The sequence below is a fragment of the Solanum verrucosum genome, unplaced genomic scaffold (genome assembly GCF_900185275.1).
Source record: "Solanum verrucosum unplaced genomic scaffold, falcon-dt-bn FXZP01000048.1, whole genome shotgun sequence".
Lineage (NCBI taxonomy): Eukaryota > Viridiplantae > Streptophyta > Magnoliopsida > Solanales > Solanaceae > Solanum > Solanum verrucosum.
In genome coordinates this window covers 3,105,205-3,124,475 of record NW_026020157.1, presented here as the reverse complement: position 1 = coordinate 3,124,475, position 19,271 = coordinate 3,105,205, and the positions used below count along the sequence as shown (strand labels likewise).

The 19,271-nt window shown below is 33.2% G+C and overlaps 1 protein-coding gene across 1 annotated transcript; it reads left to right on the top strand.

The window, feature by feature from the left end:
- The first annotated feature begins 6,793 nt into the window (after positions 1–6,793).
- LOC125828380 (uncharacterized) lies at positions 6,794–8,008 on the top strand. Its single transcript, XM_049507698.1, has one exon. The coding sequence runs from the start codon at positions 6,794–6,796 to the stop codon at positions 8,006–8,008; it is 1,215 nt and encodes a 404-aa protein (XP_049363655.1).
- Positions 8,009–19,271: the final 11,263 nt, after the last annotated feature.

The following is a 19,271-nucleotide window of genomic DNA, read 5'->3' as shown; positions in this document are numbered from 1 at the left end:
GGGGAACAAGGCAAACAAGATTCCAGAAACCTGCAAATGCAATACACAAATAGAGAGGATGGAAACACCAGTTCACAATACCAGCAGCACAAAAAAAAAAGGAAATACCAACAAGCCAACTGATGAAGAATGGCAAACTCAGAAGAGAAGCTTACATGCCAGTTCAACATAGCATGGACAGACCAAAATCTCCTAAGGAAACATTGCAGCAACAACAGACTCATCACACAAGTATGACTACTAATTCTATACTCCCTACATCTAATAATTTCATTGATCTTTCTATGCAGGATCAACCAAACAATCAAGAAGGAGTTGAAAATCAGAATTCAAAAGATAAGGATACAATGGAGACACAAATTAATAATAAGTCAACCACTGACAGCATGTTGGGCATGAAAACACCCACATTGATCATAGTCTAGACCATAGATCCCCTACTAGCCCCCTCAGCATCACATTCAGAATAAACAGCAAGTTCTAGACAAGTTTCAGGTTAATGCTACAAGTCAGGGTCATAAACCATTTAATCCTAAGTTATTTTCTGCTTTTGCAAAAAATTCAAGAGAACCTATATCTTAAAGTTATAATAAGATCCATTTTAAATAAAATCGTAGAGCAAAAATGGCGGTTTAGTAGCATGGGAACCTGCAGGAGCCTCTGAGTATTTGGAGGTAACACAATATTCCTATTTCTTTGATTTATTTTGAGGTTGTTAAAAACCTTCAACCATTTTCAGTTTCTTGTTCTGTTTTATGCACCGACAGCTGCTCAATCCTACTGAATTTTTCGCTGACATTGTCATCGAGCATGAGTAAGCTCAAGCGGGTTTTATACCTGGGAGGAAAATAGCTTACAATATTATTCTAGCCCATGAGCTAGTGCAAGCTTATAGTAGGAAACATATCTCTCCTAGGTGTATGATTAAGGTTGACTTACAGAAAGCTTATGATACTGTTGAGTGGATATACCTAACACAAGTATTAGAAGCAATGAGTTTCCCCAAGAGGTTTATTGGGTGGATAATGGAGTGCATTCAGACTGTTAATTTTTCAATTGTGGTGAATGGAGAGCATACTGAACCATTTGATGCAGCAATAGGGCTTAGGCAAGGGGATCCTATGTCTCCTTATTTGTTTGCCATTGCCATGGAATATCTTAGCAGATGTTTGAATGAGTTGCAAGGGGATAAGGGATTCAAGTTCCATCCTAGATGTGCTAAATTGAATATTACTCATCTAAGCTTTGCGGATGACCTTCTAATGTTTGCTAGGGGTGATATGAAGTTAGTGGCTGCATTACAAGAGTGTTTCATGCAATTCTCTAATGCTTCTGGTTTGAAATCTAATCTAGGAAAGAGTTGTGCCTACTTTGGAGGTATGGAAGCACAAGTAAAAAAAGATATCCTTCATCACTTAGGATACTTTTCAGGGGAGCTATCCTTTAAGTATTTGGGTGTCCCACTATCGACTAAGAAGCTGTCAGTAATGGAGTGGCAACCGCTAATTGAGAAGATCGTCAGTAGAATATCATCTTGGACAACAAAGAAACTATCATATGCAGGGAGAGTACAGCTGGTTCAAACAGTTTTGTTTGGTGTACAATCATATTGGGCACAATTGTTTCTAATACCTAGCAAAGTAGTGAAACTTATTGAGGCTCATTGTAGGAGCTATGTGTGGACAGGTACAAATTATATAAACAAAAAACCTCTGGTTGCTTGGGAGAAAATATGTACTCCAAAATCTGCAGGTCGACTGAATATTACAATACAATATATATGCAGGAGTTAATAAGGACAGTAATAATAAAATGACAAGAGTTGAAACATAAGCAAGAAAGATTACAATACAATATATATGCAGGAGTATGTCAAAAATCTTTGCTAGCACAAAGAAAAGTAATATTTAAATTACAATTAGATATACAAAAAATAGAGCATAAATTAAAACATAATTTAAAATGAATAAGGAAGAATTTGCTATAGAAGAAAAAACCTACGAAAATCTAGAAGGATTAAAAATAAAAATAATATTTTCAAATTTAGGAAGAACGTATAAAAAAATAGGTGAAAATTTATATCTAATGATAGAAAAAGAAACGGTAAGATTAGAAGATAGTCTAACTGCAATGGTACGAATAACTAGAGAAAATGAAGAAATAGATAGGAAAAAAGAAATAGATACAATAAAACAACAAGCAAAATTAGAAATACAACAGATTGAAGAAGTAAAAAATGATAAAATAATTGCCTTAGAAAAAGAATTAACTATGCTTAAAGAATTATATGCGGCTAACCAAAAAGAAAAAGAAATAGAAACAAACTTAAAAATGGAGATAGAAAAATTTAAGGAACAACTAACTAAAGAAACCCCAGATATAGGAATTGATAATGTTGATATAGATGAAAACTGCTCAGAACAAGGCTCAGATATAAGTGAAACATATACGGAAATAATAGAAAAAATAGAAGAAACCGTAACAATTAACAATAAGATAGAAATAAATACAGAAGAAGTTAAAAATGAAGCAAGTACGAGTACACCAGAAGTAAAAAATCCAAAAACACTAAGACCTAATTATTATACAATTAGTTATGAAGATTCTGACAGATATGATAGTTTATGGAATAAGAGACTAAACAAAAAATGGACAACATCAACAACATCCCGCAATAACGGATTTTTAGATCTAGATTGTGTAACGGATATAAATAAAACAATACAATTATGGGTAGGATATATATCAAAACAACTAATAGATAATAAAATCGGAATGTCAAAAGTACCAGGATATATAGAAAGGACACTTTTAGGAACGGTACAATTATGGTTACAAAATTTAGCAGAAGAAAGCATAAAAACATTAAGAAATAATAAGAAAATAGACGGAGATAGTGCAACCACACCAATCGATATATTAAATAAATATGAAATAGCTATAAGAAATGAATTCAGTAGTACAACTACAGAAGTAGAAGAGCAGAATAAAGAAAAACAGCTACATAGGAATTTAATGTTAAAACTAGCTATATGTAACATGTGCTACATAGACGAATATACATGTGTATTTAGAGAATATTATTATAAAGGAACATATAATGCAGAAGAATCAAAAGAAATAAGAAAATTATATTTTACAAAATTACCAGAACCATTTAGTTCTAAAATAATAAAAGATTGGAACGAAGCAGGATTACAAGATACACTTGGAGCAAGAATGAGATATCTACAAAAATGGTATTCAGCAATATGTGAAAAATATAGAGAAGATATAAAAATGGAAAAAACAATAATTAAAAACCTAGCATGTTGTAAAGATAAGATAGCACCTCAATTCGGATGCAATGATAATTATTATAAAAAGAAATATAGAAAACCAGGGAAATATAAAAAATATAAATCCCAATATAGGTATAAAAGACCAAGAAGAAGATATTACATAAAAAATACTAAAGCAAAAAGACCTTTTAGACCAAAGAAAAAAATAACAGAATGTACATGTTATAATTGTGGAAAACTAGGACACTTTGCTAAAGATTGTAAATTACCCAAAAATCCAAAGAAAAAATAAATATCTGAAATAATAATTAATGATGAAACATATACACAAATAGATTATATAGATTATGAACCAGATAGTGATGATAGTATATATGAATTTGAATCACTTGAAAACGAAATATCTGAAAATGAAATAGAAGAAAATAATGACTGAAAAAGACGTACAAATGATAAATAAAGAAGAATATACAAATGAAGAATCTACGGAACAGAAGGTAATATTTGATACCAATATATTTGAACAAATAAAAGGAAAAGAATTAGATCTCAGTGTAGAAAAAATATTTAAGATACCATTAATAAGAAATATATTTAAAAGACAAAAAGAGGAATACTATGTAGTAAGTCATAAAGAACATATAATAGATTGTAAATATACCAAAGGAAAAGCAAGAATGCCTATAATAAATAAAAGGATAATAAATAAAGAAATACAAGAAATTAAAGCTAAAGAACCAATAAAATACGTACACTTAGGTGGAATAGAAATATTAATAAAAGCTTGTTTTAGAGAAGGAATAGATACACCAATAGAAATATATTTGGCGGATGACAGAATAGTAGAACCAATAGAAAGAAGTATAATAAGTGCGGTAAAAGGAAATTTAATCTACCAAAAATTTAAGTTTATAATAAGTGCTAATTATTCAGTAGCAATAAATGATAGAAATATAGATAAATCATTAGTATTATATTGGAAAATGTCAGGAATAGAGTTAGCCCCAGGAAGTAAAATATTTACAGCCCGCTGTAAAAATCTATATGTATTAACAACAAAACATAAGATAACAACAAAAAATAAGATAAATAAAATAAAAATAGAGAATCCTTTTGAACAAATTGTAACAGTGATAGATAATAATGATTATAGTTACAAAGAAATAGACATAGAAGAGGATCTAGAAATAGTGAGTGATAGGATAAGTATATCAAAAAGAATAAAAAACATAGATAAAAATATTGATACGTCCCAACCCTTAAGAAAATCAGTAGAATATCAAAGAATAAAAGAAATTGAACAATATCACTACTATATAACTGGAATAATAGAACAAAGAAAGCATATCATTATAATAAATACTGGACAAGAAGAAAATTATATACCAAGAGAATTAGTATCGGAAGAAGAGATAACCTCTAAAGAACAAGTATTCCCAGAATTCTCAAAAGAATTGTTACATATAGAAGAGACAACTCAAAAAGAAATAATCATAGGAGGTATAATAATATTAATAGACTTTAAAATATACCAAGAAGATAATATAATATTAGGAATAAAATGGTTAGAAGAAATGAAACCATATAATTTAGAAAATACCCAATTAACAATAACTTATAAAAATAAAAAGATCATAGTAAAAAGAGCATTATGAAAATTTATATACTTGCAAAAATAATAGTAGAAAATTACTACAACAGATATTATACTCCAATGATAGATACAGGAGCAGAAGCAAACATGTGTAAACATAACTGTCTACCAGATGAAAAATGGGAAAAACTAAAAACACCTATAGTCGTCACAGGATTTAATAATAAAGGAAGTATGATAACATATAAAGCAAAAAATATAAAGTTACAAATATGGGATAAAATATTAACTATAGAAGATATATATAGTTATGAATTTATAAATAAAGATATGCTTTTAGGAATGCCATTTCTAGAAAAACTATATCCCCATGTAATAACAAAAACACATTGGTGGTTTACCACACCATGTAAGCAAAAGATAGGAGCAAAAAGAGTAAGTAATAAAAATAGAAAACCTACACCATGGATTAAAGGAAGTGAAAAAATCACTCAAAAACTAGAAAATGTTAAAGAAAATACTCACAATATAGAATTAATAATATTTTCAATAGACAAATTAAAATTAATTCAAGAAAAATTAGATATGTTATATAGTGAAGATCCCTTAAAAGGATGGGAAAACCATAAAACAAAAGTAAAAATTGAACTAATTGATGAAAATAGCATAATAACCCAAAAACCATTGAAATATAATTTTGAAGATCTAAAAGAATTTAAAATGCATATAAAAGAATTATTAGATAACAAATATATACAAGAAAGTAATAGCAAACATACAAGTCCAACATTCATAGTAAATAAACACAGCGAACAAAAAAGAGGTAAAAGTCGTATGGTTATTAACTATAGAAATTTAAATGCAAAGACAAAAACATATAATTACCCCATACCTAACAAAGTATTAAAAGTAAGACAAATACAAGGATATAATTATTTTAGTAAATTTGATTGTAAATCAGGATTTTATCATCTAAAGTTAGAAGAAGAATCTAAAAAATTAACAGCTTTTACAGTACCACAAGGATTTTATGAATGGAACGTACTACCTTTTGGATATAAAAATGCACCAGGAAGATACCAACATTTTATGGATAATTATTTTAACCAACTAGAAAATTGTATAGTATACATAGATGATATATTGTTATATTCACGAACAGAAGAAGATCATATACGATTGTTAGAAAAATTTATACATATTATAACATACTCAGGAATAAGTTTAAGTAAGAAAAAGGCAGAAATAATGAAAAATCAGATAGAATTTTTAGGAATACAAATAGATAAGAATGGTATAAAAATGCAAAACCATATAGTATAGAAAATAATAAACTCTGACGAACAAATAGATACGAAAAAGAAATTACAATCATTTTTAGGATTAGTAAACCAAGTAAGAGAATATATACCTAATTTAGCAGAAAATCTAAAACCTTTGCACAAAATATTAAAGAAAGACGTAGAATATTATTTTGATAAAAAAGATCAAGAACAAATACAAAAAATAAAATCATTATGTAAGAAGTTACCTAAATTATATTTTCCAGATGAAAATAAAAAAATTATATACATAGTAGAATCAGATGCAAGCGAAATAAGTTATGGAGGAGTACTAAAGTATAAATACGATAAAGAAAAAATAGAACATCATTGTAGATATTACTCAGGGACATTTACAAATCCCGAAATAAAATGGGAAATAAATAGAAAAGAATTATATGCACTATATAAATGTTTATTAGCCTTTGAACCATATATAGTATATAATAAATTTATTGTAAGAACAGATAATACGCAGGTAAAATGGTGGATCACAAGGAAGATACAAGATTCGGTAACAACCAAAGAAATACGGAGACTAGTATTAAATATACAGAATTTTACATTTACGATAGAAGTAATAAGTACTAACAAAAATGTTATTGCAGATTACATTTCAAGACAAAGCTACACAGACGGATCTAGACCAAGAAAATACTGTTGAAAAAATATTCAATGCCATGACATTACTTTGTACCAAAGTAGATGGCCTGGACAAAGAGATACAAAAAATGAAAAGTCAGAAGCATGACGGTAAACATGTGGAACTAAGTCGATCGGAAGACTTAAAAACTCCAGAGCTAGAAGGTGACGATGGGAAACACCGAAAAACTCAAACTAACAATTTGTTACATGCAGCTACAGGTAGCACATCATCTACAAAAGAAGAAAAAAGATATGTTAATACAAATATGAACAAGATATTTGAGAAACCATTTGTAACCAGAAATCAAAACCCCTTATTTGTACCACCACAAGTAAATACCTACAAAGACAGCCTAGGACAAGACAAAAAAATCTATAATCATATAACCAGAGCCTATATAGAAAAAATCCATAAAATACAAACCTTTTTGAATAAAAATCCCAGATCTAAAACTACCCAAAATCCACACGAAGATTATATTACCCAAACTCTACAAGGATACAATAAACTAATTGCTTTACCTAAGACAAATGCAAATCTAGTGGCAACTTGCTATAACTATGGATTATTAAACACAGTATATACCCAGACAGGAGATGAAATAGCTACAATACCGGAGCTACACAAAGCATTCATGCACTACAAAAGGATAACTAAGGGAACCCTTTTTTATATAAGATTCTACTCAGCACCAGCCGAAATACTTTATGATGAAATTAAGCCAATTATACAAGTTATAAAAATTGGATTAACTAGAGAAATGATCATACCAGAAAAGATAGAAGAACAAGACGAGATACAAAAAGTGGAGATACCGGCATTTTATGCAGGAAAAAGAATTATTGGAATAGCTACTATCTTAAATGAGTTAACATCTAATTATTTAAACAACAATTCAATATGGAGTTATTATTCAAGAGAGCAAACAATGATATATTCAAATTGTCGAGAAATTAGAGCAGCAGATATGGAAAAACTCAGGCAATGGGCACTAAGTCTACTAAAACCTGAGAAACAGCCGACTGCAAGAGCTATAAGAAAGAACTTTATCTCATCGGAAATAATGACAGGATATTGTAAAACTATCGGACACAAATATCCGGATCATCAATGTTCTAAATGCCAAGGAGAAGATAACGTAATCCCAGACGTACAGCTGGAGTAAAAACAAGAAGCAACAAAAGCCGACAAGATAAAAACCAAGATAGAAATCAGCAAAGGAGGAAAAGTTGTTTGTCCTAAAGAAAAGTTAGTGGAAAGAAAAGATAGTGGAAAGAAAAGTTAGTGGGAATAAAGATATGTAAAGTAGTAAGTAGTGAGTAACGTGTGTACATTACTAGAAGATAGTGGAACTTTATGTAACTATAGTTAGATGTAAAGTAATCATAGTATAGAAAAGTAACTATAGTAAGGTTACTTATTTTTGTATAAATAGATAGCCATTATGGCATAGATAGGCAAGACTTTCTACACGGAAAGCAAGCCTCTTTGTACTACAAAAATATTCTCAATAAAAATATATCAGTTTCAAAGCTAAGCTATGGATCAAAATAATACAGATATCACACAGGTACATATATTTATGATTATGCATAGCTAAAATCTATTAATTCCTGAATATCATAGCATAATTAAATAATTTTATATTAGTTATTATATACTAGAATTATTTGAGCATGTTTTTTTAGTTTGTTAACATGAGGAAAAAAGGAAAAACTTCTAGACTATGCCGTCCTAAGGTTGAAACCATAGGCAAAGAAGCCGAGAGGGGAGTAAACAAAGTTGAAGGCGCTGTTAGGAAGTAATTACCTTTGAAAGTACGATGTTAACAGTGACAGGAAAACATGTTAAAATAATCTAGTTTATAGTAATCTAATATAGATCATTTGTTATGCATATGGTATAAAGGAATTATAGTTAAAAAATCATGAATATCCTTTTGCATGATGAAATGATATTAAATCACAAAATACTAATCTTGTATGTATTAAGAAACATAGAAATTACGGAACTAAAACAAATGATATGGCAGCTGATATTTGAAGAAGAAGAAGAAGAATTAATGAATCAACTATGGTATGAAGATGAAATTCCAGAATTTAACTTGAGTGATTTAGAAATCCAATATTCTGATTGATGATAAATCAAGAATACTTAGAATATTGGCAACAAACTATAATAGATATTACTTTATTAAGTAATTTAATTAAAGAAAACATAGAAGCATTTCAACAAACTCACGACATACAATACATAGAGTATATATTAGAAAACATAAAAGAAATTATAAGATTAATACCCCTAGAAAAGATGTATTATGACAAAATTAATCCATAATATATTTTATATTTTTGAATCAGGACCTCCCCCCCTAATTTCTGGGACCTTACTCACAAGCAGGACAAGATGTGGATTAGATGGATTCATAGTTTCTATATAAAATCAAAAGGTAAACCAAGCAAGAAAAAGAGAGAAGCAATTAAAAGAAGACAACAAAAAGAGGCTGAGATACAACATTCCAAAGTACAGGAAAGACAGATTCCTAGAAACAAGAACCAGCAGCAACAGGATGACAACTCAAACCACATCAGAACAGAGTTTAACTAGAACAAGTGACAACAAACTCACTCACAAAAATACAACAAAGTCTCTAACCTTGGAAGAAATCTAAAAGGGACAGCTTTAGCTATGAGAATCAGTTTAAGCAATGAAAACTAAAATCATCTCTCTCAACAACCATCACAGTTCAAAGCAGTAAAACAACAGGGGATAAAAGTACACAACTACAACCCAAAATCAGTAGAGTAGCTACTTACTCTTGACGAAATCTGTATTAGGGAGAAGAGAATCGTAGGTATCGCCAGCTTCAACTTTTTAATTTTCAGAGAAAGACGACTTACCTTCAGCCCAGTTCTTCAGAGAACTTCAGCTGGTACATTCAACATTCAAGAGAATAAATTAATTACTGTCAAAGATAATCAGCCTATTTATACGTAATACAACTATGAGCTAGAGTCCTAAAAATCAACAAAATTCGTATCAACAACACAAGAATATCAAAGCCCTAAGTTACAGTTTAAAATTTCAAATATGCACAAGAATATCAGAACCCTAAAGCTAGAATTTAGACTTTTAAAGATAGAATTTCTTACCTGATAAACTCTATTCCAATAGATAAACCTATTGATATTTTTTTTGCTACAAAACTATGGAAGTAACACAACTGTTGATTTCTTCGTAAGGCAATAGATAGATAGAAATCACAGGCTACAACCATATGCAACCTATGAGATTATGGGAGAATAAAAATGTGCGGTAACAATGCACATCCCCTGAGAGCAATCTAGCATTTAGCAAAACAAAACCAAGTACTCCAATGCACATTCCAAAAGCAAGATCAGGAAGAGAAACAACAAAACAAAACTTTGAATGACAAGTAGGGGAATAACAACAATGAATACAAATTCTTGAATCTTTAAAGCGATATTCATCAGACCCGCGAAAGTAACTAATTAAGAAACACATATCTCATATTGAATCAACATGAACTCAAAGATAAATCAACTAAAAAGAAAGAAACTAATCAAAATAGCTTTAAACAGTCACAATATCACTCTTAAAATAGAAGAGGCGAAAAGAGTACTATGAGGAAAACGACATTACCTTTCTTCGGGCAATGAACTGGAACAAAGCTTGGGAAAGCTAATCTGCGAAACAAATTAGAAAATGTGATACTCTTATCGACACTTAACTCTCCCTGCCTTGAATGGTTTTTATATATATATATTTTAACTATTTTCTTCAGCTGCTCTAAATATTTTTGCTCAAATAAATCCCAACTTTTTTCCAACCCCTAATAGTGAGCTGAACTGATGAAGCTAAATTACTAGCTACACTCCCAAAAATTGTATAAAAACACAAGAATATCAAAACCCTAAAGCTAAAATTTAGACTTTCAAATATAGAATTTCTTTTCTAATAAACCCTATTCCAACAAAATATGTCTGAAATCGTGTTCTTCAGTGAGAAATTTGAGAGAAAAGCACGACGGAGAGACTAATTAGCTTCAGTTCATCTTGCCAACAACCCCAAATAATCAATTCCTTCTTATACCTCTTCTAAACACAAAAAAAAATCAACCACTTCAGCTAACAAGAAGACTGATTTAGTACTTAAGCTTGACGAAACAGGTATTGGAAAAGAGGATCGTACTTACTCTTCAGCGACTTCAATTCTTCGATGACTTCAACTCTTCAGCTCATCTTTGGTGACATCAACTATTCAATGTCTTTTTCTCACAAATCTGTATCGGAGAAGAGAATTGGTTCTTTGGTTCTTCAGCTCTCCTCACCTCTCTTCACTTAGGTTCAGCTAGCTCAGTGAAAGAGGAAAGCGTGGATGAGGAAAGTGAAGTATGAAAGACTGATTAATGTTTTATGATTTATTAATCTTTATTTTTTTGGCCAATAAACAATGGGAGGGAGGGTTAAAAATATTAGAGGGAATATAAAGTTTTAGCGAAAATTTTAAGGCCACACTTATAATGTGTTGTTTTTTCAATTATAAAAATAGGACACTTAAAAAGTGTGGCCATATATGTAAATAGGTGTTGCCAATTATATCATATTGTAACAACACTTATAAAGTGTAGCTTATACCATTAAAGAGTACACTTTTGAAGTGTTGCCATTATTATCGTGACTAAAAGGTAAAAACTTTGGCTACGCTTTAAAAGCGTTCCCAAAACTGCTTTAGGCAACACTTTACAAATGTAGTCCAGAATTAGTGTGGCTGTAGACCTAGAATGGTGTAGTGACTCCTCGCTTTAGAATTTGAAAAATTTTGGTCTTCTATCTTGGGATCTCCAAACTTGATAACCGAAAGTGACCTTGCGAACAAATTTGCGGATTCATCTTTGGGCTTGTAGTGAACTAAATTCACTTCTTTTGAATGCAACTCTTGAGTACTAAATCTTTTTGGCATGTCTTCCAATTTCATTTGCATCTTGAATTTAAACTGACCCATTTCATTTTCCTAAAACATAGATAACTCCTCTATTGTACAATTCTTTGAGGATCACTGGAAGCTCCTTTAAACCTTCCAGGTTCACATTTTGCTTCTGCTTTTATCATTGAAGGATCATCTTCTAATTTTTCCAGCTTATGATCTTTTTCATGTTCTACATAAATATTTTCCAATGGATCAAATAAAAAAATGTTTACCTCTGATCTTAATATTTAAAACTTTTTTCGAGCACCATCACTGATAAAGTAATGCTTATCCTCAAAAGATAATTTGTATCCTTTTTCTACTAACTGACAAATTACTCAAGAAGTTTTGATCAATATCAGGTACATAAAGAACATCTCAAATTTCCGTATTACTTGAATCTGTTTTGATGACAACATTTCCTTTTCCTTTAACAAGAATATGGTCATCATATCCGATCCTAACTTTGGATATTAGTATTCTTTGATTATTTAAACAAACTCATGTCATAAATCATGTTGTTAATGCAACCACTATCAATCAGACAGTAATCTGTTGAAACTTTACTTTAGATACATGTTGCAACAAAGAGATGGTCTTCTTCTTCTTCTTCATTGACCGGGAAAAGGTAGAACTACCTCCCTAGACTATGACCAAAATTGCAGAGACATACCTTAACCAAACTAGGGTCCTATTACCTCCCTCCCTCCGAACTCATTTTTTGTAATTTTGTACACCTTTTTTGCTTACATGGCATCCAAATATCTCTCACGTGCCTCTATTGCATGGAGTCATGGAGTGTGCCACCTAAGAAAAAGGTGTACAATATTATATATAAATTGAGTTTGGGATGTAATAGGACCTTAGATTAGTTAAGGTGTGTCTCTAGAATTTTGGTCATAGTGTAGGAGGTACTTGTGCCTTCTTTCTAATTGACCACATGTGCATCTAATTCATGATTCTCAAATTTATTTTTGTAAATCACTGCTTCATGGCCAAGATGATTGCACTTGCTACACTTCCCGTCTGGCCTTTTCCAACATTTGTATGGTTGATAAATCAATTTTTCCACAATGCTCACAAGGTGGGTAATTTGTCAAAATTTTACATCTGCTCTGAATTTTATGGCTAGTTGCAAAAGATCCTTCAATCATAACATCTTGTCTCATAAGTCTTCTTTGCTCCTGTGCCTGAAAAGACTTTGATAACTCTGCCAAGGTAATCTTGGACAAATCTTTTTTGTATTTTCAAAGGTAGTTAGTTATACATGTTTCATATGTTTCGGGAATTGTAACAAGAATTTTTTCAACAATTCTTGCATCTCTAAATTCAGCGCCTAGTAAGCTTATCTTGTTCACAATGCCACGCAATCTGTCAGAGTATTCTTTGATAATCTCAGAGTTTTTCATTCTCTGCAACTCAAACTCTCTTATTATATTCAATACTTGCATTCCTCAAATTCTTTCATCTCCAACATGTTCTTTCTTAAGATAATCCCAAATTTCTTTAGGTTATGTGAGACACATAATTCTTGTGAAAATAGTTTTTGAAACAACAACAAGTAGAGTTACCTTCGCTTTAGACTTCATGGTTTTCTTTTTCTTCTGACTCTTGATATAAGCTATGGTGGGAATATTTGGCAGCGGATTAATTTCATAATACTCTTCCACAGCTTCCCAAATATCAAGAGCTTCCAAATAAGTTTCAATTCTCACAGCCCATAACTAATTATTTTCACCATAAAAAATAGATGGGGCCATTCGTGAAAAACTATTTTCAGAATCCATTTCTTCACTCACTGGCCTCTCAATTAAAATGGATCTAGATACCAATTGTTGGTGTTCAAAGAGAAGAAATCGCCTAAAATTATAAAAATATTAAAGGTGTAAAATATAGAAATCTTATGAATTAACATTGAATGACTGATTGTAATTTAATGTACTCTAAGAATCCAATTTATAATGAAACTAACAACTTCTAAACCTAAAATTAAGCAAAAATATCTATTGAAAATACCAAACTCCTAAAGTTAATAAAATGCCAATTATTCAAAATACAAATAGAATTTAACTCCTAATTAAAGTAGTGGATAACTCCTAATAAAATGCTAATTATGCCAATCATGGCTGAAATATTGAAGCAGTGAATAGCTCAATTTCTGACATGCAAACTCTGAGAATGCAACAATTATAATTGATAATGTGACACTCGTAAACTGAAGCATGTATATCTGTTTAGACTGACCTAGCATATGTAATTCATGAACTAAATGAATCTACACAACTAAGGTTATAAATATCATGCGAGAAACTAAGAAACAATATGATAATCTGATTCGGACCATTCTAACAGCTAAAACACAACATTTTCTAACTTTGAAGAAACACTAGGTCCAAATAATAATAAGGGAATCAATATTCTGACTGAAATCTAGGGACCTAATGGGAGAAATGAACCCACTAGTGAAATCCCACATACCTAGTAAGGAATTCCATGAAGAAATCCTTCGATCTTGGGGCTGGAACTAATGGAAACTCATTCCGTTCTTCAACTAGGGCTGCTCGACTTTCTCCACTATTTTGCTCTAAGTTTCACTTGATTTTGGTGAATAATTATTTATGTTAGGTTCTAATTAGTTTACTAGGCTAAAACAGATAAAAACCAAGTAGTTTAGGGGGTAAACGACATAGTTTAGAGGGTCCAACCCATGGGGAAAAGACCAAAAGACCCCTGACTTAGGAGATGTCGGGGCCACCGATGGAACTGATAGACGGATCATAGATGGACCAACGATCCGTGCCAGTCAACCGTTGACGGGATTCTGGACTAAGTTCTAGGGCCTCAATCCACGGTCCATGGTCTAACCTGTAGTCTATGGGTCTGGCCGTGGGTCGTACCTTAGAGTAATTTCTGGATTTCTTTCGGAGGGTTGCAGGTGGTGAACCAAGGACCACCAGGATGGACCATGGGTCACACTACGGTCCGTGGGTGCTGCCCGTCGGAGGCACCTGTAACTTCTGAAATCTGCACTTTGGTAGTTCTAGCATACGGGGTGTTACATTATCTTCCCCTTCAGAACATTCGTCCTCGAATGAAGACTAAACTAGCTAAAAAGGGAGGGAAAGAGCTGTAAACCATAACACCAATTACACGAAACTAATTTCTGACTAAACTAAGTTCCAAGAACATGCAAATACGCTGAAAATGCAAGTATAAACTGAAGGAACATGATAAAAACACTGAGGCAATGCATAACACCAATTACACGAAACTAATTTCTGACTAAACTAAGTTCCAAGAACATGCAAATACGCTGAAAATGCAAGTATAAACTGAAGGAACATGATAAAAACACTGAGGCAATGCATCAATGATTGAAAAACTGGAGGACAACTATTACCTCAAGTTGGAATGGAATCGCAAGGAAAGAGATGAGGATACTTGGCCTTCATGGCTGGTTCTGCTTCCCAAGTAACTCTCTCTATGGACTGACTTCCCCGCAAAACCTTCACTAATGTGACTTCTTTGTTTCTCAACATTCGAACCTGACGATCAAGAATTTCAACTGGCACATCCTCATTAGTGAGACTATCCTTCACAACCACACTTTCTAAAGGTACTATAGATGCTGGATCACCCATACACTTCTTCAACAACGAAATGTGAAAGACTAGATGAACTGCTGCTAGTTCTGCTGGTAACTGTAACTTATAAGCCACTTTACCCACTGTTTCCAAGATCTTGTAAGGGCCTACATATCTAGGACTGAGCTTCCCTTTCTTGTTAAATCTCATTACCCCTTTCATAGGTGACACTTTCAGGAACACCCAATCATCAACTTGGAACTCCAAGTCCCTTCTCCTTACATCTGCATAGGATTTCTGGTGACTATGGACTGTCTTAAGTCTATCTCTGATGAACTGAATTTTTTTCATGGCATCATGAACCGAATCTTGCCCTATCAAGGCTACTTCACCTACTTCAAACCAACTAACTGGATATCTGCATCTACGCCAATACAATGCCTTATAAAGGGCCATCTGATTACTGGAATGGTAGCAATTATTGTAGGCGAACTCTATAAGAGGAAGGTGATCATCCTAACTACCCTTGAAATCGATCACATAAGCTTTCAACATGTCCTCTAAGGTCTGAATGGTACACTCTGCCTGACAATTCGTCTGCGGATAAAATGTGTTGTTGAGATTAACCTGAATAACAAGACCTTTCTGAAATGACTTCCAGAAATGAGAGGTAAACTGAAGACCTCTATCTGAAATGATAGACAAAGGAACCCCATGCAACCTGTGTATCTAATTAATATAAAGCTTGGTGTAGTCCTCCACCGAAGGTGTAGTCTTAACAACCAAAAAGCGCGTAGACTTATTAACTCTGTCAACTATCACCCAAATGGAGTCACGCTGTCTGCGAGTACGAGGTAAACATGTAATGAAGTCCATTTTGATCACATCCCACTTCCAAGTAGGAATGTTGATCTCTTGAGTCATACCTCCTGATTTATGATGTTTTACCTTCACTTGCTGGAATTAGGGCACTTAGCCACAAAATCCGCTATATCCCTTTTCATACCATTCCACCAAAAGATTTCCTATAGATTGTGGTACATCTTAGTGGCACCTGGATGAATAGAATAACTGGAGTTATGGGCTTCTACAAGATTCTTCTGTCTCAACTCACCGACCTTAGGAACACATAATCGACCCTGATAGCGAAGCACACCATCTCCCCATTGGGATAAAACCTCAACTCTCTGCTAACGGACTACACCCTTTAGTTGAAGCAATATAGGACCATTGTCTTGTTTTTCCTTAATCGTCACTACCGATGAAGATTCTCACCCATTCTAAACTGTTACACCACCATATTATATGGTCATAAGACGAACTCCCAAATGAGCAAGACTGTGAACATCTTTTTCTAGTTCTTTTTTCTCTTCCTCAACATGGGCTACATTTCCCATAGATGGTCTACTAAGAGAATCTGCTACTACATTGGCTTTACAAGGATGGTAATGCACAGTCATATCATAATCCGTGAGGAACTCAGGCCATTTCCTCTAGCGAAGATTGAACTCTTTCTGGGTGAAAACATCCTGAACGTTCTTATGGTCTGTGAACACATCCACTTAAACACCATACAAGTAATGTCTCCAAATCTGAAGTGTAAACACCACAGTTGCAAGCTCGAGGTCATGAGTCGGATAATTCTTCTAATGCACCTTAAGCTATCTAGAAGCATAAGCTATAACCTTACCTTGCTGCATCAATACACAACCAAGGCCGACTCTGGATGCATCATTATCGATAATATAACCGTCTGACCCGTCTGGTAGAGTCAAAATAAAAGTTGTAGTCAACCTAGTTTTTAGTTCTGTGAAACTTTTATCACATTCATCTGACCACTGAAGCTTAACCTTTTTCTGAGTTAACTTAGTACATAGAGAAGATATGGATGAAAATCCTTCCACAAACGTTTTGTAATTGCCAGCCAAACCCAAGAAACTTCTTATATCTGTAGAAGAGGTAGGTCTGGTCCATTGTTTCACTGCTTCTATTTTATGAGAATCCACTCGGATCCCTTCGCTAGACATAATATGCCCAAGGAAAGCAACAAATTGTAAGCAAAACTCACATTTAGTTAACTTAGCGAATAACTGGCGATATTTGAGAGTTTATAGGACAACCCTCAAATGAGTCGCATGTTTTTCCTCATTCCTAGAATAACTGGGGATATCATCAATAAAGACGATAACGAACAAGTCCAAATACTGCTTGAACACTCTGTTCATCAAATCCACGAAAGCTGTAGGAGCATTGGTTAGTCCAAATGACATAACTACAAATTTAAAATTACCTTACCGAGTTCTGAACGCTATTTTTAGGATGTCACTATTTCTGACTCTGAGCTGATGATAACCAGATCTGAGGTCTATCTTCGAGAAATGACTAGCACCCTAAAGTTGGTCGAACAGGTCATCAATCCCGGGGATAAGGTAATTATTCTTAATAGTAACTTTGTTCAATTACAGATAGTCAATAGACATCCTAAGAGAACCATCTTTCTTTTTCACGAACAACACTGGTGCACCCCATGGGAAATACTAGGTCTGATGAAGCCCTTATCTAGAAGGTCTTTCAACTGTTCTTTCAATTCCTTAAGATCGGTTGGAGTCATTCTATAAGGAGGAATAAAAATAGGTTGGGTATCTTGAAAGAGATCAATTCCAAAGTCGATTTCCCTTTCGGGAGGAACTTTGGGAAAATGTTCTGGAAACACTTCTAAAAACTCATTCACTACTGGAACTGACTCAAGAGTTGGGGTTTCAAAGCTTGAATCCTTAACCCAAACTAGATTATAAAAATACCCCTTAGAGATCATCTTTTAGGCTTTAAGGTAAGAAATAAATCAACCCATAGGTGCTAAGCTACTACCCTTCCATTCTAAGATTGGTTTGTCTAGAAACTAAAAATGAACAATCCTAGTTCTACAATCAACTGAGGCATAACATGAATGTAACCAATCCATGCCTAGAATTATTTAAAAATCTACCATTTCTAACTCTACAATGTCTGCTGAGGTGACTTTCTGTGAAACTATGACAGAGTAATTTCTGTATACCCGTCTAGCGATAACTGGGTCACCGACTGGAGTAGAGACTAAGAAGGGTTATTAGAGAGTATGTGGACTGACACCGAAGTTTACTGCTATGTAAGTAGTTACAAAGGAAAGAGTAGCCCCTGGATCTAACAAAGCATAAACATCTAAGTTAAAAACTCATAACATACCAATGACTACATTAGGAAAGTCTTCCTGATCCTGGAATGCCTAAAGAGCATACAACCTGTTTTGGCTTTGTCCGCCATCTGTACCAGACGAGTACCCCTGCTGAGTCAGGTGACCTGCTGAAGTTGTGGACTGAGCCCTATCATTATTGCCTCCTTCACCATATTTAGCAGAAGGATAGTTTCTCAACCTGTGACCAGACTGACCACACCCAAAAACATCATTTCTTTCTTGCAAGACACTCTCACGGATGGTTCTTACCACACTATGGACAAATTGGGTAGGTTTTGGTGCCTGAAGCACTCCCCTGAGACATAAAGCCTGATGCCCTACCTTTCTGATCCTGTCGAAACCTGGAAGTTGGAACACTAGCTGATGAAAGTGCTGGAGTTGAAAAGTTTGGCTAAAAGTGCGAGCGATTTCCAGCACCAGATTTCTGTTGAGACTACTCATAGATGCCTATTCTAGCCTTCTTATTATCCTTAGCTTGTTCCCTAACCTTATCTCCCTCAACCTTCTGAGCATGAGTCATGAGCCTAGAGATGTTCATATTTTCCACCAATTTAGCATTTCTACACTCTGTTTTCACTAAGTCGGATACCCCATAAAGAAACATGTTCATTTGAGTCCTATTG